The sequence below is a fragment of the Physella acuta genome, unplaced genomic scaffold, assembly GCF_028476545.2.
Source record: "Physella acuta isolate Inbredline_101_S28 unplaced genomic scaffold, ASM2847654v3 ptg000340l, whole genome shotgun sequence".
NCBI lineage: Eukaryota > Metazoa > Mollusca > Gastropoda > Physidae > Physella > Physella acuta.
In genome coordinates this window covers 120622-144209 of record NW_026731859.1, presented here as the reverse complement: position 1 = coordinate 144209, position 23588 = coordinate 120622, and the positions used below count along the sequence as shown (strand labels likewise).

The following is a 23588-nucleotide window of genomic DNA, read 5'->3' as shown; positions in this document are numbered from 1 at the left end:
ATATCCATGCGTTACCAATCCTATATTCTTAGACTCGTGACCTTGTTTTCTAAAAGTGAGTTATTTAAATGTAAACAATGCCTGCGCTTGGATCATAAATATCGGGACATGGGTTTACCTACACTACCGCACGATAACCTTGAGTGTACATTAATCACTCACCGAAATAATATGTTAGAACACACTTTGGTGACCGCCCATGTGTCAGAGACGTAGAGGGGCCCTCTAGGCGCAGCGTACCACCACTGGCTCCTTAAAACTAACATCGTGCCAAATAGCATCCTGTTAACAATGATGCAGATTGCGTCGTTCGCTAAAGTGACACAAATGAACAGGATTTGTTATTTAACACGTAAAAAAAGTATTTGACGTGTTTTAAACATCAGTGTGAATGATGCAATATGGTCTATTTTTAGATGCTCGATCTCAATTTCTGATTGGATCGTCTAAAAATAGATACTAATTGCATCATTTGCAAAGTGACGAAAACTGTTTGGATTTTTTTACGGACAAAAAAGAACATCCCAGTTAATAGTCTAATTTTTTAATTTTTCTGATTATTAAAATAAAACGTATTACATGGCCCTCAGTGGCCCATGTGAGCCTTTGGGAGCTGAAACAGACATTTTTATTTCAAGCCTAATCGCACCCTACCAAGGCGCCAGATGATACGCCTGATTCAATTTAGTAAGCGTTTGTAACTACCCATCCTATCCATTGTCTATCACACTGTTTATACCGAACGTATTCACGGGAAAGACCAGGGCACCAAATCGCATCTTTCCGGGGGGCCGCCCATGCAAAATTAAATCCCAAAAAATAGCAAAATAAATAAAGAAAACAATAGTTAAATAGTCTTCTAAGAGCTAAGTTGACAAGTCCCGACAAGAGTGGGTTTGGGTCAACCATGACGTAAACCTGCTAACGATAGAGAAAACAATGCCACGTCTAGCCGTATTAATAATCTACTATAGATAAACATCGTTAGTATCATCTGGGCACAATTTAAAGCTATCATATCATGCGGGGGGGGGGGGGGACACCATCTAAACGTTGTAATATTTGCCTGAGCAAAAAGGTTTGGTTGAGAATTGTAATAACTGATATTTCAATCGACAATTGCGATGGGGGTGACACCAAATTTAATAACTTACGACAAAAGTAATGATTTTTTTCCCTTGAATTTAATAACTAATATAAGTAAAAGATCTATTTTTTTGCCTTCTGTCAAATTTTTGAGTAATTTTCGTTGACCGGAAGCAGTAATTTACGCTATTTCTGATTTCTCAAAAACAAAACGCACGTTAATTTATAAAGTACTAATAATATTCCGAACTATTATAGACATTTTGTTTAGCGTTCACATGGTGCGCATTTCTTTTTTTCTACGCGATTCTATTCTATTTTAAGAAGTTTAAGTAATTAAAAATGGATTAACAATAACGTCTTTATCCCGAGTTGCAATCCCCCGTAGCGTTATATAAGAATATTCGAGAAAATTTAGGGTAAAACGAATGACGAAAAAAAAACAAGGCTACCAAGTTTTTTCAGGGTTTATTCAAAATTCAAATATGGTAACAGATAGATCATACAGTATTATAATTATGACTAAAAATATAACACAAAATATTATCATCATGGTGAAATAGAAATACATGTTTATAGCCTAAGTATTACATTTTAATTTTAATATTCTCAACGCTTATGATATAAAATAAAAATTTAGTCTAAAGCAAGACTACGGAGTTGTTACAAGCTTTTATTTAACTCACTTCTTCGTCAGTATGTCGTCAGTGTGTCTGTCTAGATCGAAACAGCCGAGCGAAAATTCGGGCACTTCTAACTGACAGAAACGGTTCAAAGTTGCCACGTGGGTCAAAACAGGAAGACAATGCAACATGACATTAAATTTGACTTCATTAGATGCCTAATTAATTTTTGTATCAATTAATTTAAATTTTGTCCAAATTAGTAGGCTGTCTCATCCAACTACTCTGCACTATTATACACGTGTCATCACGTTCATTAGGTGCGCAATGGTTTTTAGTCATGCAACTCTATTGAAAAAAAAATTAAATTTTAAGTACTGAAATTTTTTTCATAAAAAACGTTTTAATAACAAGCTTTTATGTAACAATGCACTAAAAAGACGAGAAAACATTATAAACTACTTTTTAATAACTATAAATTGGCATGGGGAAAATAGTGTTAGTGGACCCTGATGCGTGGCCATTTATGGTATTTAGTCACTACTATTCTAATGGTTCTTTGATTAAACTAAAGCAGCATTTTGATTAGAAAAAAGAAAAGGTTAGGAGTAGGGTTGAATCAGACTCTTTAATGTTTTAATTAAGCAAAATTCTTTAATGTAGCATTCACAAGTTACTTTGATGGTAACATCCATCAAACACAAGGCTAACATTTTCCATCTCAGCGGTGTTGGTAAAGTGCTTATTGTCATCTTTACTGCAAAGTGCAGCTAAATCTTTTTCACACCACCTAGAATGAGAGTTTGTTTTTAAACTTAAACAATTCTATTAAAGAATTTAGCTAAAATGTTAAAGACCAAAAATACAAACTTGCATTAAATATCGTACAGTTCAAAATACTTAGACCCAGGGGCATAGCTACAGGTAGGGGGTGGGGGCAGTGGTAGGGGAAAAAAGGAGTTATATGGACATTTTTTAACATCCCCAAGACCTGTCTACAACATTGCCTCTATAGGCCTACACATTTTTTTCAGGCAAATATTTCTACATATCCACATACAGTGGTACCTCGACATACGACATATGCCATGACATGCAAGGTTTTTGAGATAAGGAAACTTCTACATGTTGCTGTTTTATTAAATGGACTGCAGTTGAAAGTGATAAAAGTAAATCAAGAGTAGAATAAAGTGTGCGTTTGTGAGTTACAACAAGAGCTCGAATATCACCTACTATTTTTTTTACACTGTCCGGCCAAAGATCCAAATATAAGATTATAAGCATAATTTGGGTGTTTATATACCGTTATGATTATGCCCTTCGGTCTAATTTGAAAATTAAGTAAATTACAGAAACAGTCAAATCTAATATATAAAGCTCAATTCTGTATGTAAACATAAGTTTGTCGTGGATACTTCGATGGATTTAAGTGCTAGATTATTATAGTGCTCACGGTCTAAATTTATGAGTTAAAAAAATTAATACTGAAAGTGTTGGGAAATAATTTTCATTTTTTCAAACTGATAGTAATAATTGTCGGCATGTTCATTAAACACAATTTCAAAAAAATATCATCTTATACAAAAATTCTAATTATGTCTGAAAATTATTTATATTTAGTCCTTTAGCACTTACTTCCCTTTGATAAATTAGGAAAACATAATTACTTCCCTTTATAAAACATTGCATTAGTGGAAAAGAATTTACTTTTTATTACTTTGTTTTGGTGTTGGGGAAAAAATAATTACATAATTAGCGGGGATTGATCAAGTGCAAATGTTGTAGGTATTTTACGGATAAGCTTGGAGTATTATAATTGTTCATTAAATTGAAACAGGGGCGTCCGCCGGCGCCCCACCAGGGTTCAATTTGGCGCCCTGGGGCTATCCTGTGAGCGCTATGGTGCATAATTTCGCTTTAAACAGTGCGATAGAGTATGGATAAGAAAGGTTACTATAGTCTTTAAGTGAATCGTCCTCTGGCGCCCTGACAGGGTGCTATTTGGGGCCCCGGGCCTCCCGTGTTCGGTTTGGCGCCTACGTTCATTTAAGTGAGTTCAAAAGACTATGTAAGTTGGGGTATTATAGTCGTTTATTAAGCTGAAACATGCGATTCCGCCCCGGGCTAGACTGTGAGCACTTTGCGTTTATGTTCGCGTTAGTGTTTTCTTTGTGTTTAGGTTGGGTTTGCGTTTTGATTTGGTTCGTGTTTTGTTCTTTCTTTTTTTCGTTTGTGTTTTTTTCTTTGGGTTTGTGTTTGTATTTGTGTTTGTGGTTGGTTTTGCGTTTGGATTTGGTTTGTTTTTTTTTTTTTGTGTTCGTATTGGTGTTTGTGGTTGGGTTTATTGTTAGGTTTTTGTTTTCGTTTGCTTTTTTGTTTGTTTTTTCTTTGTGTTTGTATTGGTGTTTGTGGTTGGGTTTGTTGTTGGGTTTTTGTTTTCGTTTGTATTTGTAATTGTGTTAACGTTATGTTTGCGTTTTGTTGCTTTTGGTTTGTTGTGGTTTGGGTGTGCAATGCCGGGTTTATGATGATTACTAAACACACAGGTAATGGTCTTTAACAGAAAGGTTTTTCACAGAAGCCAGAGCAGGGCCTGGCCGGCTAGTTATTTGTATAAAACTTTCATTTTATATTTTCGCTTCTTACAACCAGCGGCGTGCAGGGGTGTTTCGATGACCGGGGCCAACTCCAGGAAGAAAGACCCCACCTCCAATAACCCAATAGATTATATATATACAGGCTATATGCATATGTATACTTATGAAACGTATATTTAAACATATGTGCATGTATATGTATGTTACAATGCATACATAGAAGCATTAGCGGAGCCAGGATCGTCTCATTGGGGGGGGGGGGGCTTCAAATTTTTACCCGGGGTCAAACTTTCGATTAGCGCACCCCCCCCCCCCCCCCCCTCAAACTTTTGATTTGCACCCCCCTACCTACGCCACTGCATAGAAGGGAATCTAATGTTCCCCTCTCTTACAGATTACTCAATATTATTAGCTCTTTAGTAAGGTATTAGTTCACTTTTGACAGTTCTGCAATTGATTACAAATCACTATAGAAAATTTGATAACATGCCAAGAAATTAGGACTTTGGAAATCATTCTGAGTTGCTTTGCGTCAATAAAGTGGTTTCATTGGTTAAATGACCAGTGGTTAATATAAAAATCATGAGTATATGTAGGGTGTGGGTATAGGATAATTGTGCATCTAATATCTATGACTATTGGATACCAAACTCCAAGAAAAAGGTGTCCACGTTCGAGTGTTACATTGCTGGATAAGACCCAGTGAACCAAGCAGAGCTGGGTTTTTGGGTGACAAAGGGGGTGGATGCCCTAGGCCAGACATGACCTGGGATGTAAATTTGGGAAAACACCCTAGTGAGATACCCTAATGTATTTGGAACGATGTAGACATTTTTAGTGAGCAGGCCTGTAGTAGACTGCAAGGAATGCTACTTATGCTAGTCTTGTCTTAGGACTTCAATACTATACAATACAACAAGCAAATGAGCAAAAGAGATACGGTTAACACTACTGGAGAAATTTTGCTTAGCCTACACAATGAAGAATGTCGAGGACTAGGATACAAAAATAGGGTTAATATGAAAGGAAATTATATATATATATATATATATATATATATATATATATATATATATATATATATATATATATATATATATCATCATATATGTTACGGTCGAAGCCCGAAGTGCGACCAAAGCCCGCATTGGACGGCCAATGTGTGCATTGGCCGGCTCTCTTATCCAAAGCCCGAAAAACTTAGCACTAAGAGCGTATTGCGCGCACTGGCCGGTATGTCCTGGCCAATGTTCTATCTAGACTAAGTTGTGATCGCGTTTTCATTATTCTGGGTGCGGTTTCATTGAGAGTAACGTATTGTTTAGCTCTTGCTTGTATATCATTCTATTTCTATATGCAAGGCGAGATGGACCAAAAGGGCCGTCAGACCATGAGACAGACATAGCAGATGGCTGTCAAAAGAAAAAAAAATGTAAATCCATGTTAGTTTCTATATATGGGCTACAACTGTATGTGACAGCCTCCTCCATGATGACGAGGTGAGACAATCATCAAAGAACAAAATCAAAGACAGTCGGCGTCACCGACCACGTGCAACAAGACCGAACGTACAAAAGACTTTGCCGCGTTCGATGCTACCCTTGTAAGTTGAACAATAGTGTCAAAGCGACTTGATTTGGCGTGGGCGTCAGAAACCATAATTCCCCAACAAAAGGGGAATACCAAATGAAGCAGACCCATCACCGCGACTTGACTGGACTGCATGATAAATACCGACATAATTGCATTCCAGTTGCTTACCAGCTGCTGGATATCTTCACGGCTATTGGTGCCCCAAGTATTTTTCAATCAGATAATAGAAGAGAATTTGTTTATCAAGTTATTTCTGAACTAAAGAACATGTGGCCTGAATTTAAACTAGTTCACGGAAAACCAAGGCATAGCCAAAGCCAAGATTCTGTCGAACGTGCCACCCAAGATCTTCAAAACATGATGATGACATGGATGCAAACAAATGAATCAGCCGATTGGGCTGAGAGTCTCAAATTCATTCAATTTATGAATAATTATCATTAAAAAAGTATTTAAAAAAACCAACGTTTTCTGATTGAACTAAAAAGTAGAAAATAAATGCTATACATCACAATAATGCAAGCGATCACTCTACTATAAGCGATGAAAAACGTGGGGCGCCGAAGTAAAAGTTTTTTATCGGTCATTGTTAATATAAGATGTAAAATTTATATTACTATTGATTAGATAATACTATTGACTTTTATTAGGGAGCTTGTAGAGAGTCAACAGTATTAGAAACTGTAAGAAAATCACGGCGCCCCACGTTTTTCATCGCTTATAGTAGAGTGATCGCTTGCATTATTGTGATGTATAGCATTTATTTTCTACTTTTTAGTTCAATCAGAAAACGTGGGTTTTTTAAAACTTTTTAAATGATAATTATTTTCTACTTTTTAGTCTTTGTCTGTTTGTTTGCTTTAAAATCTTGCTATCGATTTTATCTTTTCGCATTCACTTTTTTTTGGGTAAACGAAGACAACTCGTAAAAAACACGTGCCTTGAACCCGTGTCGAGTGGGTTAGCAATCGTGTGCCCAACCACTCGACCATATCGTCTCCCCCATACTGGCCACCAGTTGTTACGTTCTGGTTGTTTGTACACAAACACCTCGTGACAACTACTCAGTAAGCAAAAAAGGGAGAGTACCGAACCTTGTTTTCATCAAATTACAATTACTGGGTTATGTCCCTTTTTCCCCACGTTTTTTGTACAATTATATAGCGGTCTAAAATGATCAATAAAATGTTTCCATGGATCAATTTAGTAATAATAACAATTGAATATTCTATTGTCATCCGAAACAAAGCTTCCCTGAAAATTTCAGCGCGCTAGCTAACTGGGAAGTGCCCGAAATTTCGATCGCAAGATTTGATTGGAAAGACGCGAAAGCAAGTTAAAGAAAACGTGGGAAAAATCGTTCTTTTCATCAAGGAATCCAACAATCGCCATACGAAGCCTTGTTTGGATGCAAAGCAAAAGTGGGACTTAGCACTTCAAATCTACCAAGAGAGGCACTCGATAGTTTAGTTACTGAGAAAGATCTTGAGAACATGGAACAAGAAATGGAGGTTGCCATAAATGCAACGACATCCTCAGCTAACACATCTGCTGCCGTGGCGGAACGTCCAGACCAGTTGCGTGACAATAACGTGGCGAACAGATTCTGTATAGTTTGTGAAAAACATTGAAGTGCAGCCCGTTCTTGTGGATCCTGTGGCAACCATGTCCATGCTATTTGCGGAAGGATACAGAGGAAATATTACCTGCAGATTGTGTCACAATAAACAAGACATCGTGGACAACAAATTTAAACAAGCTGAAGTTGGTGACAATGTACGCATCCGTACATCAAGGTAAAACATTGGCCATATCTGTCACCATCATTACATAAAATGTAATATTTCACCAAGTGCTTAATAGTGAAATGTTATGGGAAACAAAAGTTAAAAGCTTTTATATGAACATTTTTGAAAAGGGGAAGTAGTTAAAGATATTAATATGATAAAGATATTTAAGACACACACACATTATATATATATATATATATATATATATATATATATATATATATATATATATATATATATATATATATATATATATATATATATATATATATGATATGCATAATTATGTATAGGAGTGAAAAACTGATGATTTGCTTTGGGAAAGGGGATGTCATGGCTTTGTCTATGTCTTCTCAGTAATTTAAGTACTTCTACCTAGTGATCTTGTAACTAGTATTTGTATTACTCATTTATGACTTTTGCAAAAGTATTTAAAGACAAACAACTACACTGTTACTAATTACTAAGAAAAATTAATTGTTTATTACTGACCGCTGTGCTGTATAAATATCTGAGCTGGTGGCATCTGGATGTGAAGCATGATTAACCAACAAGGCACCTGTCGGATATTACAAAATATAGTGGCAACAGCTCAACACAATAAAAATGCTATCCTTATTTCACCCTTCTGCTGTAATTGATGGCTTTGTCAATAAAAATCAATGTTATAATTCATTTTATGTTTTATGACAAGTAATGCTCCACTGTAATGATTTGCTACCTACTCCATTAAACAGAAAATTATTATGTTGCTTCATACAATCAAAATATAAGGTAAAAACTGTTGATGCCATTAAAGAGCTTTAAAATAAACAGCAAATCCTGCTGAGTTAATGGTGTAAAGTGATTGAACCTATTGTAGCCTATATAAATAAGCCATCGGATGAAAAAATTGACACTATAAACAAATATGAAGTTTTTAAACCTTTTTGGCCATAAAAGTAAAAGAAGAGGCATTACTAAGCTAAAAACAGAGGGTGGTGTTTGGGTAACCAATCTGAGGGTAAGTTTGTGCTAAATCAAATTTTACAAGTTTGACCCATTTTTATGAAGCTATTTGTCAAACTCTATAGACAAGTGCATTTCCAATTAATGAATTAGTAGTTAAAAATTAATTTTGTTAAAGATCACAATAGGCAACATCAGAAGGGGAGATAACAAGATTATTAAATAATGATGCTCTATCAGCCAGTGTTCACAAACGTTTTCAAACCTAAGGAGAGTAAATTTTAAAATTTAACCAAGTCAAGACATAAGGATTGTCTTTGCATTTTGACTTAATTGTCAAGTGGGTGAATTTTCATTTGCAATTATCTACTCATAATGGACGAATCATAACAGACTACTGTAAGAAAAAAAAAACTTTGGCTTCACTTTTGCTATTACAGGTTAAATGTCTTGTCTGTTGTGACACACTCAGTTAGTAACCATATATATATATGCTGTAACCCAGGGGTCTGCAACCTACGGCTTTTGATGTCAGGATGCGGCTCTCCAGCTCCTTGTACAAATATTAACAGTTATATAATTTCATTTTCACTTGGCGGTAGGGTGGAATATAAGCCTGGTGAGAACCGAAGGACAGAAGCGACCAATACACGGTAATCAAACCGATATTCAAGCCAGTTAGTCTGAGTTTGCTGTGTTGAGACCTGCCTGGCTAATGGGAGACACCTCCTGAGCCGGTGTTATCCGTAAAAAGAAATTTTTTTTAAAAAAGAACAGCTTCTAAACTGGACTGGGATAGTAGGCTTACATTATTTGATTAATAATTTTATTATTCTGGTGAAACATGTGTATGTTTTTACATGAATTAATATTATTTCATAATTAAAGCTATTTATTTCAAATAAGAAATTAAATTTATTTAACTAATCCTAATCAAATACCAAATGTTGAAAAAACATTGTTGGTGGCTCTTTAAAAACTGGGAAATTTTGTAAATTGTAACTTTTGGCTCTTCCGTCTCAACAGGTTGCCGCCACTTGCTGTAACCATAATTTTTTATATTAAATGTAACATATGGATGTCAACATGGACCAGTACCTCCCAACCTCCCCTCCCTCTTCCCAGTCTACAAAAATCAACATTTTTCAGACCCTTCTCCAATCTCTCCCTAAGGTTAGAGTTTCAAAAGCATAAAATAACAAAGGTTTATTTAATAAAAAGTGCAATTCAATCAGAAATAAAGCAATCATCAAACTATCGATGTGTTATTAGGGTCAAACCATAGTATTATCAAGCAAATGGGACAGTGTGGTCATGCTGCTAACACTTAAGTCTCGAGGTTTGAATCCCAGGTTCTGATGAGTACCTGACTAGTGAAACTAAGACAGCTGAGCATAGTGCTGACCACAATATCCCCAAGTATGCCAAGGTTATTGCCTCATGTGTCTTGGACTCAAAAGAGAAAAGATGATGATAATCAAGCAATGTATAGTCCAGGTAAAATGATTTTAAAAAAATTAGAAACAATGTAATTTTGAAATGGTCAAAGAAATTTAATAGTACCCTACTGATAATAAGTTAAGAAAAGGGAGTTAAAAGAAAAGATGTATACCGACTTCTCTAAAAATAAATCATTTCAATATAATGTATTGGAATTTTTTTCAATCAACTTACCTATGTAAATTGCAGCCAGACTGTAAGCCAAATCTCTTGATGCCATTTCAAGATAAACTCTTGATAATTTAGAAGAATAAGCCAAAACTTTATCCAAAGATTCTTCCAGTGTTTTAATCTGAGGCATTAGAGCACTGTTGTTTCTACCTGTTTCTAAGTTCTTTAAAACATTTTTTTTGTAACATTTTAGAACTGAGCCTGAAGACTTCATAATTGCTCTCAGCACATCAAGGGATAAAATATTGGTAGTTCCTTCCCAAATAGCATTTACCTATAGTGATAAATATATATTAAAATTCTTTGTGCAATTCCATTTTTCTTACAAGCAGAATAACAATGTCACAATTATGATAATTTAAACATCTATATTTGACCAAAAAAAGTTTATTGAATAAAAACTTAAGCCTAAATAATTTACTTGTGTATCTCGCAAGATTCTTGGTAAATCTGTGTCCTCTATATAACCCTGGCCACCAAAACATTCCAAGCCCTCAGAAACAACTGCAACAGACTTGGGGAAACATTAAATGAGTAGAGGCATTTGGCATATTTATGTTACTTTGGCTTTATTAAAAAAAATATGTTAAAAGTATTTAAAAGTAAGATAATGAAAAATTGAGTGCTCAATGCATACAAAATAAACTAGAGTACTACTGCTTTTTGAATGTACCTGTTTGGACACATACAGCTTTGCAAGTGGAACAATAAGTCTCAAAACTTCACTCTCCTCTTCAAGCTGAAGAGAACTGCTAGATACTTCCTGTCTACCCAGCAAACGTGCCAGTTCTAATACAAATATAGTTGCTCCTCTAGTTTCCACCTCCATCTCAGCAAGTGTATGAACATGTAAGGGCTGGCTGTGAAGATTCCTCCCAAATGCTTTACGTTTCATGGCATAGTCTTTTGCAAGATTACATATTCTTTGAAAAGAGTAATTAAAAGTCTAAAACTATTTATTTAAAAATAAATATAACAAGTTTTAAAAGTAGTTTAGGAATATTGAAATATAAAAATATCAACAAAATTATTCATACCGTCTCATTGCAGAAGCTGCCCCCATTGCAGTGTGTATTCTAGTTAATGTCAACATGTGTGACATAGACGCAACTCCTCTACCATCATCTGATAACTGGGTAAAGTTTTTAGTCCAAATTAATTTTAACATAACTGGAGGGGAAAAATAAATTTGGTTTCAAAATATTCTCAACATAAATTAGAAAAATATTAGACCTAGACAAAATCAATCAAGGGTTAAAGTAATAGAAAATAAATAGTCAAAAAGTAATTTTTTCAACGTTTTTATACCAGACCTTAATTGCTTGAGCCCCATCAATCAATAACTCAGCAGTTGGGAGCTGTTTAGTCCCAAGTTTATTTTTGAGCTTCAACATCTGAATATTATTCATAGCCCCGTGTTCATCTCTTAGTTCCAAATAAAATAGGGATAGCCCTCGAGTTCCCTAATCAAAAAAATATGTAAATAATATAAAAACATGTTTTTTTAAAAAGATTTCCCCTCACGTGAATACTGTATTTTTAAATATATTTTAAGGCAAGTTTAAAATATGTTTTGAGAAGCTGTAGGCTCGGTCAATCAGCTTTCAAGTAAAGATTGCAGATTAATGAAAACACGGACCTTTAATGCCTTTATAGATGATGATTTAATTACCCAAAATAAACTAATCAAAAAACTAAATTATTATGGTTGGATATGAGAATTCTGTCGATTACAAAACTATTTCATAAGAATAACATATGTTAATTTTTGTATCTATATATATAATTCTCTACGTGGACACCACCATGCAAGCAAGACGACTATCTAACCCTCCTCCCACCCCCACCCCCCCCCCCCCCTCGCTCTCAATCCATGCGCAACAGACCATATTGCTATCACCCCTACCAGTCTGGTGACCTATGGTTTAAGTCGAATGTTTAAACCATAGAGCCGGTATTAGTGACGGCTATTAGGGGCAGATAATTTAGTTTTTTAACAATTTAAAACTAAAGGGGGGGGGGGGGGAAACAAGTTCTGCTTGAACTGTTCATTGTGGTCTGTAAACTGTCGTCACGTACAGCTGCTTTCACTGGGGTGGGGAGGGTGAGGATAATCGTCCTACTGATAGTGTTTTAAAGCAAAATATTTTCAGTCGCAGCATTGGTAGTGTCCAATTCACAAATTATGAATTACTAAAAGTAGAAAATAAAACAACTAAATAGTGGCATATGCTACGCCATGGGTCGGCTTGTTAACAATATATATCAATTAGTAGGCCATATCGACTTTACATAGCTTTTTTAAGTAAAGAAAATGAACCTCAACAACTGCTCCATTAGCATCCAACACTCTTGCAAGAGTCAATGCTACATCTGCATCAGTTGCAGAAGAGAACCATTTGTATCCATATAACTTATAAGAACCATCAGTCTGTTTGATAGCAACAGTTTCTGTTCCTCCTGCTAAAAAAAGAAAAAAATTGTAAATCAACAGGACAAGCACGTTGATAGATAATCATTAGCAGTAACCTAAACAAAGATTTGTATATAAATATTATGTCCTATAAATAGGTTTTTATCCACTTTTAAGTGATTTTCGGTAACCGGAAGTAGAACTTACTTTATTTCCAGTTTCTCAAAAACTGATAACTTTGGTACTATTTTGTGTTGTGGTTAAAATCTCTCATTTATGTTTTAAATAGTATTCACAGAATCGGGTCTACGACAAATGCCCAAAAGCCACATGCCCGAAGGCCGATTTCCCAAATGTAACAAATGCCCGAATGGACACTTGCTTGAATACGACAAATGCCTGAAAGCCACTTGCACACAAAAAATGTTGACATTAAATATTACCAAATAATTATTTGCAGTCAATTAAAATTTGAAATTTTGATAAGCTTTACATATTTAAACAAAAAAGAAAGAAAACGTAAAATATATATTACCATGCATACATTCTTAATTGATTTGTATTTGCTATATAAAGTGTAAGTAAAGTAAAGTTTCCCTTTCAAACCTGACGGTCTATGGGGCAAGTGAAGTAGAGTTCACTTGTTTCTGTGACCTCGGCATATGAAGAGAGTGTGGTCAGCACTATGCCCAGCCGCATATAAAGTGTACAAATACATTTTATTTTCTATCTATGATTTTAAATGAATTTTGCTTTCTTTATAAAGTAATCACTTCAATCATTGTCTAAACAAAGTGCATTAAATGGAAACAAAACATAATTGACTACCTTTATTTTTTAAATTTGCCACATAGACTGTGCGCGTTCTGTTGTGAAATGATCACCACAGAAGCTAAGCATAACAAGATAAACAAATGCGTCCCTGTTGAATGAATGTTGCAAGACGTGGCGCCGCCTACAGCGTGTCATAGACGCTATATAACCACCGCAACATTTAGGCTAAACAAGGTGTTCAAAACATTAATCAAGAGAGTATAAAGACACTGCCCTCAATATCAACTTAAATTTATTAAAGAATACAGCAAGTTCTCACTTTGCAAAAAATAAAAACTGAATTTTAAAAATATTACCAACTTTGTTTTTATGCTTATGATTGTGTTGATTATTAAAATTTCAAACATGAATTGATTAAGAATGTCTATTTGGTAATATTATTTATTATTTAATATTAACATTTTTCGGCATTTGGGCAAGTGTCCATTTGGGCATTTGTCGCATCCGGTCAGGTGTCCATTTGGGAAATCGGCCTTCGGTCAAACGGCATTTGGGCAAGTGTCTTTCAGGAAAATGTCTGGCTCCCTACAGAATTATTTGAACGTTTGAGTGATTTTTTTTTAAACCCGGAAGTGGTACTTTACTCAATTTCTTGTTTCTAAAATATCGATATCTTGAGAACTGTTTCAGTTAGATGAACGAATTTTTACACCAGTGTCCGCAAAGGTGTGTAAGATTACTGGTAGTTAACTAAAATACACACAGCTTGCTAATGTCAATGCTAACCCTATCGCTAACCCTAACCCTAGTCATACCATATGCCTAAACCTAATTTCTAACCATAAACTAGTCAAAGTTACAATAATACTAACAACCCAACACGCCTATTTTAGAAGAGTCTATTTTGAGACATCGGTATCTAAAATCATCCAAAATTTCATGTAAGATTGTATGTGTATACGGTAACAGGACAAATTATCTCAGACAAAATATCTCACGGACAAATGATCTCAGGACAAATGATCTCAAGGACAAATGATATCACGGACAAAAGATACCAGGACAAAATATATCAGGACAAAATATATCAGGACAAAATATATCAGGACAAATGATATCAAGGACAAATCATTTCAGACAAAATATCTCAGACAAAATATCTCACAGCAAAATCTGCTCCATGTGTTTTGGGCACAAACGGGAAAAGGTGATGATACATATACATATATGTATATACGTTTACATTATATAACATACCAAGACCGAAGTTCGCCAAAGCGTGCATCGTCTGCAGATGCTAATTACACCTCCTATAGGCCAGCAATGTCCAAAAATTGTCTTCATTTTGGACATTATACAACCAGTTTTCAAACTGGCTAATGTCCAAATAATGAACACATTTTGAGTGTGTATATCGTTATAATTGTGAAATTAGGTCTATAATTATTGTTAAGTAAAGAAAATGACAGAAATAGCCAAATTATTTTATTGTACTAAATAGTACACACCTCTATCCCACTTCAGCACCTGAAACATAGGTATTTTCAAAGAGGGTCTAAATGACTGCAGCCAAAACAATTAATTTACACCATCAGACATTGTCAGGGATTCCCGGCCAGTTTGCAAAGTGGCTGGCCAATGTACAAAATGTGCTGTAAATTTGGCTCTTTGGACATTGACAAAACCATTCCGGCCATATATGAAATGTGCTGTCAATTTTAATTTCTTTGGACATTGACCATGTGAGTCAGCTAATGTGTGAACAAGCCAGCCAATGGGTGAATATGTAGCACTTCTGTGGTCATAACATATATACATACCAACATCAGATCCCCCCTTTTTTTCTGTCATCCATTGCCCAGAAGTCCAAACTCTTTTAGAATCTCTACTTGTTAAACGATGGAAAGCTCTCTCATAAACTGGACGGCACTGTTCTTTTAGTACCTAAAGTGAAATCTGTAATTTTATGTTTGGCATGGTAAAGCTCATGGTTGGTAAACCAAAAAGTTCAGAGTTCAAATCTCTGGGCAGATGAACCTCAATAGCTGGGGACAGCAACTCATCTAGGAGAGAAAACTCCAAAATCAAACAACTGATGCTAACACGGCATTACTAGGTGTATGACCTTCCAGTAAAGGTCAACAGCTAGAGTGCAAGAGTTCCTAGATGAACTTCAACGGCCACATGTTCTTGACAAAGGTGACCCGCCTAGATGGAGGCATCTGGCTGTTGTCAGGCATGGAGAGAGGTGGGCGCTGCCATTTGACACTAGCCCTAGACACACCACACAAATCCATTGTGCCCTAATGACCCCCCCCCCAGCGTTTATGGGATTTATTTATATATTTATTTATATGCCTTTGCATGCCTACATAGTCAGACAACCTACAATTTTAGAATGTTTATAAATAACATGACAAAACATTTTATAATATTTATATTTATAATAGTGTTCCCAACTGTGTGCCCTTGTAATTTTACAGTAAACAAAGCCAGAGCTATATTTCTAGGATCGTAGCCTCTCCATAGACATGCTATATGTAGACACTGAGTGTACGCTAATCACCCTCCGTTATAGTGAGGTACAACAACAGGATGCCATTTCTAGTTAGGTTTAGTTATCTAATGTAATAGCCCACTGTGATCTAGTGTAGGGTGCTTTTTAAAACAAATATAGGAGCCATAGTACTTAAAGGGAGCCTGGGCGCTCTGGGTCACCTGACAGCTGGGGTGCCAGAGGTTAAATCAAGTAATAGCCCTGACCCACCTGTTCAGGACCCCTAATTAACTGACCACATATATATAATTTAATGATCAATTTTAGTAAACCATACATAGTATCCAAGCAAATTTAGGGCCTCATAGTGTTTATGGTGAAGCCCAGGTATGCTGGGTCACACAGCAGGCATGCTTGGTTTAATTATATATATATATATATATATATATATATATATATATATATATATATATATATATATATATATATATATATATATATATATATATATATATATATATATATATATATATATATATATATATATATGTATATATATATGTATATATATATATATGTATATATATATATATGTATATATATATGTATATATATATGTATATATATATATATATATATATATATATATATATATATATATATATATATATATATATATATATATATATATGTATATACATATATGTATATATAGATAGATAACTCAGCACCACAATCTGATTATTTAGCTAGGCCTAAAGAAAAAAGCTAGGGCAGAATTTTCAGTGAACAGGAATCATGCTTTACCTGATAGGATCTAACAGAAAGAAAAAAAATACCTCAAGCGTTTTTGCAGCTCCATTTGTCATTGCTAGTGGACATCCGTATAACCCACCAGAGGGTTCGAAGAGAAAGAACTTTGCTATCTGATACAATCGACTTAAAAAAAATAATTGCGTTTCATTTTTAAGTGTTACTCTCATGATGTTCAGTATTTGATTCTTGATTTATCAGGCAAAACGGACTTATGATTGTTCAATGGTCTTTGAGATAGAATAACAAATTTACTTTACAGTGATTAAAGCACACAAAAACTAAATACTGATATAAGTGTGTGCATGCGTGTGCACGTCCTGAGTGTGTGTGTGAAGGAGATGTATAAGCAACACTAAACAGAAGGATGAGTATATTTTGCAATTTAAATTGTATTATTAAAAAAATTACCTCCATTCACCAAACTTTCTTTCATATCCACAAGCAACAAGTCCTTCTTCTGCAGCTATCTCTTTCATTCTTTGCCATGCTGTTGATGTAATCAACTTGTCTACCCTCATTCCCCAGGCATTTGTTTGTTCAAGCTGAATTTTTTTGATAAGTAGCTTGCTTAAAAAAATCTTAGAACACTAGGTTTAAGATTGATTAAGGTCAATGTTACCCTTAGTTCTTTTACTACACATACTTCATACAACTCTAACACAGAAAATATAACATTAAAATAAAACGTAACATCTTTTTACCCGGATTATTTTACTTTAAGCAGATATTTCTTACCAAATTCATTTCAGACTAATTTAAAGACATAACTACCTTAGGTTGCTCTGCTTCCATTCGAAGAGAAAGATTGTAGAGCTCTCCAGCTACTCTGTCCCCAAATCTTTCAAGGTCAGCATTAATAATAGAAAAATGCTAAGGAATTTAAAAATTGTTTCAAGAAAATATCTTAAATGAAAAGATTTAAATTTTAAAAATCATTTTTGTCAAAAGAGTAGGAATTTTACAAAAACTAATCAAGAAACCCTCCTCATGAAAAGTTAAGATAATGTAAATAAGTATCAGAGATAGATCTTAATGCATAGCTAAAAAGTTACATATAAGGCCTACCTTATCTGGTACATGGTGTCGCAAGTAACTCTTTAAAAGTGAATCTTGAGTGTACTGGTTTTTTAATTCTGGGCCACTTTGGAAAAAGTTCCCTATTTTGGCACTAGCAAAAGGCATTGAAGACTGAGTAAGTTTTTCTAATGAAGCTCCACTTACTTCAATGTTTTCATTCTTTCTCATGCTTACTAAATTGCTAGTATCAGCAGAGTTGAATGATAATGGTGCTGATCCATGAAATAATCCACATATGCTTGGTCGAATGAAAAATAGCTTGTTCTTACATGTTAGCATTCTGTAATACTTGAAAAACAATTTTAGTATCATATTAAAAATTAGTTTGTGTTATCATCTTTCCAAAAGCTTCATAGATTGCAAAAAAAATATTTAATTTATAAATGTATAGGGCCTACATTTTGAAGCTTAATAGTGAATTAGTGTACCTATTTCATGTTGCTGCAATCTCAGGGATTCATTGTTTTCTTAAACTGAATTATTAAAATGTAAGCAATGCAGGCTCTGTGTTTTTTAGATCTTAGTTGTGGGGGCTCTTTGTCCAGACGCCCCAGAAAACATTGATATAAGAAGATCACCCTTATTTTGCACTCTTGGAAGCCATCAGTTACACTACTGCAGGGGCGCTGGGTGTAACCCTTGGTTCTGTTTAGTTATTGCTTGTAGCAGCCCACCATATCCCTAGTATCAGACTTTTTAAACAAATGTAGACACCATAGTGTCAACAGAGGAGCCCGGACACTTGAGGTCACAACATGCTGGCAGATGCCCATGGTGCAAATAGTATCCCCAAACCCTGCAGGGCTCCCAGTCAATGAACCCCATGTGCTTAAATAGCTGCAGGGGAACTCAGGGCACAACTCTAATATTTAAATTGGTAGTGTATGGCTGGGCACATTGAGTTCCCCAATGACCATCTTAGCACCAGGGGTTGGTTAATGGGACCACCTGCATCCAGGCAGTTGTTTGACAAAGAGCACTATGGAGCATAAATTCATTTTTCCCACGTTTTCTTTAACTTGCTTTCGCGTCTGTTTGTTTGGTTCTCCAATCAAATCTTGCGATCGAAATTTCGGGCACTTCCCAGTTAGCTAGCGCGCTGAAATTTTCAGGGAAGCTTTGTTTCCGATGACAATAGAATATTCAATTGTTATTATTACTAAATTCATCCATGGAAACATTTTATTGATCCTTTTAGACCACTATATATTTGTACAAAAAACGTGGGAAAAGGGGACATAACCCAGTCATTGTAATTTGATGAAAACAAGGTTCGGTACTCTCCCTCTTTTGGCTTACGGAGTTTATGGTCACGCGGTGTTTGTGTACAAACAACCGGAACAACTGGTGGCCAGTATGGGGGAGACGATATGGTCGAGTGGTTGGGCACACGATTGCTAACCCACTCGACACGGGTTCAAGGCACGTGTTTTTTACGAGTTGTCTTCGTTTACCCAAAAAAAAAGTGAATGCGAAAAGATAAAATCGATAGCAAGATTTTAATGCAAACAAACAGACAAAGACTAAAAAGTAGAAAATAATTATCATTAAAAAAGTTTTAAAAAACCCACGTTTTCTGATTGAACTAAAAAGTAGAAAATAAATGCTATACATCACAATAATGCAAGCGATCACTCTACTATAAGCGATGAAAAATGTGGGGCGCCGTGATTTTCTTACAGTTTCTAATACTGTTGACAAGCTCCCTAATAAAAGTCAATAGTATTATCTAATCAATAGTAATATAACTTTTTACTTTCTCTATATATATGGTATGTAAAAATAAAAGTCGATTTAATTTTGCATGGGCGACCCCCCGGCAGGATACGATTTGGCGCCCTGGTCTTTCCCGTGAGCGCTATGGTGAATACTTTCAGTCTTAACAGTGTGATAGACAATGAATAGGATGGCGCGTTACAAACGCTTACTAAATTGAATCAGGCGTGTCCTCTGGCACCCTGGTAGGATGCGATTAGGCTGCAAATAAAAATTTCCGTTTTGGCCCCCAAAGGTTCACATGGGCCGCTTAGGGCCATGTAATACGTTTTATTTTAATAATCAAAAAAATTAACCAAGGTTAGATTATTAACTGGGATGTTACTTTTTGTCCGTAAAAAAAATCCAAACAGTTTCGTCACTTTGCGAATGATGCAATTAGCATCTATTTTTGATAATCCAATCAGAAATTGAGATCTAGCATCTAAGAATAGAGCATTAGTGACGCTAACATATTGCTACAGTCACACTGATGTTTAAAAAAAGTCAAATAATTTTTTACCTGTTAAATAACAAATCCTGTTCATTTGTGTCACTTTAGCGAATGATGCAATCTGCATGATTGTTAACAGGATGCTATTTGGCATGATGGCACCTGTTAGTTTTAAGGAGCCCCTCTACGTCTCTGACACATGGGCGGTCACCGAAGTGTGTTCTACCTCATTATTTCGGTGAGTGATTAATGTACACTCCAGGTTTTCACGCTGTAGTGTAGGTAAACCCGTGTCCCGATATCTATGATCCAAGCGCAGGCATTGTTCGCATTTAAATAACTCACTTTTAGAAAACAAGGTCACGAGTCTAAGAATATAGGATTGGTAATGCATGGATGACACCCTTATATATTTCGGCGGACTTTTTTCTATTCCGGCGTTAACACGCGGGGATGGGTATGTAGTACATATATATATATATATATATGTATTTATTTATATATATTGAGCAAGCTAACATTTGCTTGAACATACAAGCAAAATTCTGCGAAACTGGATAAGTGGGTTTGACAGTTTGTGGAAAGAAACACGCCGCAATGACACTTACCTAACTCATCTCCAAAACATTCTAAAAGGGAGGAAAACAAACCTCCTGGGATAGGTTTATTTAATTTAGAACCTATTTGAGAAAGTGGGAAACACCAACAAAGAGAAATGTAGTGAAGAAATTTAAGCTAAAAGTAACAAAGTAACATTAAGGTTAAAAAATGTAAATTTTAAGTTTTGTTAAGTTAAGGGATAAAGTGTAGTGTTAAAAGTGTATTTAGAAAGTGAATTAAAATGACCAGAAGAGCCTAGTATTGGATTTACTCAGTGAGTGAGTGAAACTCCTCCACCTATATTTGTTTTATTTTCTACTTTTTAGTGATTCCTAATTTATGATCTCAACATAAATTATATTTGCTTTAAAACACCATCAATAGATCGCGATGGCCAATAGAAGATTATCTGCGCAAATTGTTTTTTCTCTATATCGGTATATATAAATAAAAGTTGATTGGGGTTTGACACCTTTCATCCGATCGCCATGAAACTTTGGGGAGTTGGTTAAAACACTCAAAGGGAAGTTTCTGCAAAAAAATCTTTTTTAATTTCGCAAGGGCGGCGCCACGGGGGGGGGGGTGCGATTTTTATCTATAAAAGTTATATAGAAAAAATAGTCGAATGTGGTCCGACACCGTTCATCCGAGTGCTATGAAACTTTGGGGAGTTGATTAGAACACTCCAGGGGAGATTTCTGTAAATAAATCTTTTATAATTTTGCACCCCGGGAGGGTGGGATTCTTCTCTATATACGGTACATTAAAAAAAATGAAAGTCAGATGAGGTTCGATACCTTTCATACGAGTGCTATAAAAGTTTAAGGAGTTGCTGAGAATACTCCTTGGAAGGTTTCTGTTAACAAAACCCGGAAGGGTGCGATTTTTGTCAATACACAGTTTGGCGCCAAGAGTTCCAGAGCGGCTATGTTAGCACTTGGCATCCGCTAATCGTGCGCCCTGCATAGCGGGTAAGGGGTAAAACTATATTCAGCATTAAATCTTTAACAGGCACACCGAAGATTTCATGACCCGAAGCACCCCGGCTATGGCGCCTCTACAGTAGTGTAATTGGGGGCTCCCAAGAGTGCCCATCCATGTCCCTGACACATGGGCAGTCACCGAAGTGTGTTCTACCTCATTATTTCGGTGGGTGATTGACGTACACTCAAGGTTATCATGCGGTAGTGTAGGTAAACCTGTGTCTCGATATTTATGATCCAAGTGCAGGCATTGTTTACATTTAAATTTTAAATAACTCAGTTTTAGAAAACAAGGTCACGCGTCTCAGAACATAGGATTGGTAACGCATTAATGAAACCCTTCTTATATATTTTGTCAGACTTTCTTCTATTCCCGCGTCAAAGTGCGAGGACGGGTACGCTAGTGTTATCATATTAGATACTAGATAGGGCATGGTAGGCCTGTAGAAATAAATGTTTTAATAACTTTATAAATAGTTATTAGATTTAGTTAGATCTACTTCAAAATAGATTAGTGATTACGCCTCTTAATCTTAATTTCAAATTAGTTTGAAATTATTCTAATTAGGCCTAAAGCCTAGCTAGGCTATATAGAAAATCTATATACTTTTTTATACTGGGCCTTACCTCAGTCCTAAAGTGAAACTCTAAAGTAAAGGTTAGCGGTTAGCCTAGTGAAATGCCTAATATTAATATTAGTCCTACTAATACTTTTAACGAAGTGACTACTCGGAAGAAGATTTTTCTCCCCTACGTCTCCACTTAGTCGGCAAAAGATAGCTCTGCGCAGTGACCTATGGCTAGGGTTAGGGCTATAATTAGGGTTAGGGATAGGATTAGGGCTAGGGTTAGGGAAAGGATTAGGACTAGGGTTAGGATTAGGCCTTTAGGGCTAGGGTTAGGATTAGGGATAAGGTTAGGGATAGGATTAGGGTTGGTGTTAACTGTTAGGCTATGTTCGGTTGTAAACACACGCATGCGCAGTACCATCGAAAACATCGCCGCGATGGCAAGTCGTAGTTACTCTCCATTGCGCATGCGTATCTTTTTCCGGCTAGCATCGGCCTACTTTTAAATTGACTAAACAAAAACTTAGATTATATGATTATAATAATATAGCCTAGATTATATCTATTAATTAGGGGCCTATATTATTTCTACTAGATCTAGAGTCTAATAACTAATATTAAATAATTGTCTATTGTGGTAACTGATAATGGATCAATGATATTTGATAATCATTAGCATTAGGCCTAATTACTAGATCTAATTAATAATTATAAATTAATCATATTCTTTAGGCCCCTATTCTGAGTTTTATTCTCTTTGGCAGCCACAGATAAAAATCACTAAATCTAGAATCTAGATTCTAGATCTTCTCTAGAGAATCTAGATCTAGATCTAGACCTAGTATTGAATTGGTGACTGTAACTCTAGATCTAATCTAGAGTCTAAATCTAGATGTAGATCTAGACCTATTCTAGTAATGATCTAGATTAGATCTAGATTCTAGTATTTAGTATCTATTCTAGATCTAGATATCTAGCTAGCATCTCTAATCTCTAGACTCTGAGTCTAGACTAGTCTAGACTCTAGACTGAGTCTCTACTACTACTAGATCTAGCTAGACTCTAGAGACTCTAGACTCTAGAGTCTAGAGTCTAGACTCTACTCTAGTACTAGTAGTAGTTAAGTTTAGTTAGTTAGTAATTAATTAGTAGTTACCAGTCGACATCTAGATTTAGATAAGCTTTAAAGACGTCTAGAATTTAGATTCTAGACTCAAGATCTAGATCTCTAGATCTAGTATAGAATCTAGATTCTAGTAAAGAAACTTTACTGAAGATTTTGAAGATATATCTCTATCTGAACACAAAACAAAAGTCCAAAGTGTAAAGGTCAAAGGGGAAA

The 23588-nt window shown here is 35.4% G+C and overlaps 1 protein-coding gene across 4 annotated transcripts; it reads right to left on the bottom strand.

Annotated features, from left to right (window-relative positions):
• Positions 1–1540: 1540 nt before the first annotated feature.
• LOC131941018 (acyl-CoA dehydrogenase family member 11) lies at positions 1541–23588 on the bottom strand. 4 transcript variants are annotated; one of them, XM_059299993.1, is made up of 14 exons: positions 23518–23588; positions 17874–18173; positions 17580–17678; positions 17217–17350; positions 16832–16931; positions 15316–15439; positions 12629–12771; positions 11622–11771; positions 11346–11440; positions 10982–11231; positions 10730–10822; positions 10312–10582; positions 8182–8248; positions 1541–2499 (listed from the first exon to the last, which is right to left on the bottom strand). In XM_059299993.1, exons 2-14 carry the CDS (start codon positions 18162–18164, stop codon positions 2376–2378), a joined length of 1941 nt encoding a protein of 646 aa, XP_059155976.1. In that variant the 5' UTR covers positions 18165–18173; positions 23518–23588; the 3' UTR covers positions 1541–2375. The 4 variants fall into 4 exon arrangements, with proteins under 4 accessions (XP_059155976.1, XP_059155974.1, XP_059155975.1 ...); XM_059299991.1 differs by having other exon boundaries at positions 23403–23580; XM_059299992.1 differs by having other exon boundaries at positions 17874–18165; positions 23403–23580.

Bases quoted from the DNA above. Each gene is read 5' to 3' on its own strand.
- LOC131941018 (XM_059299993.1), bottom strand. From the start codon at position 18,164: ATGCTAACATGTAAGAACAAGCTATTTTTCATTCGACCAAGCATATGT. The intron at 11,772-12,628 runs GTTCATTTTCTT...TTTTTTGATTAG, and splicing joins CTAATGGAGCAGTTGTTGAG to GGAACTCGAGGGCTATCCCT. The intron at 8,249-10,311 runs GTAAGTTGATTG...AATATCCGACAG, and splicing joins TCTGGCTGCAATTTACATAG to GTGCCTTGTTGGTTAATCAT.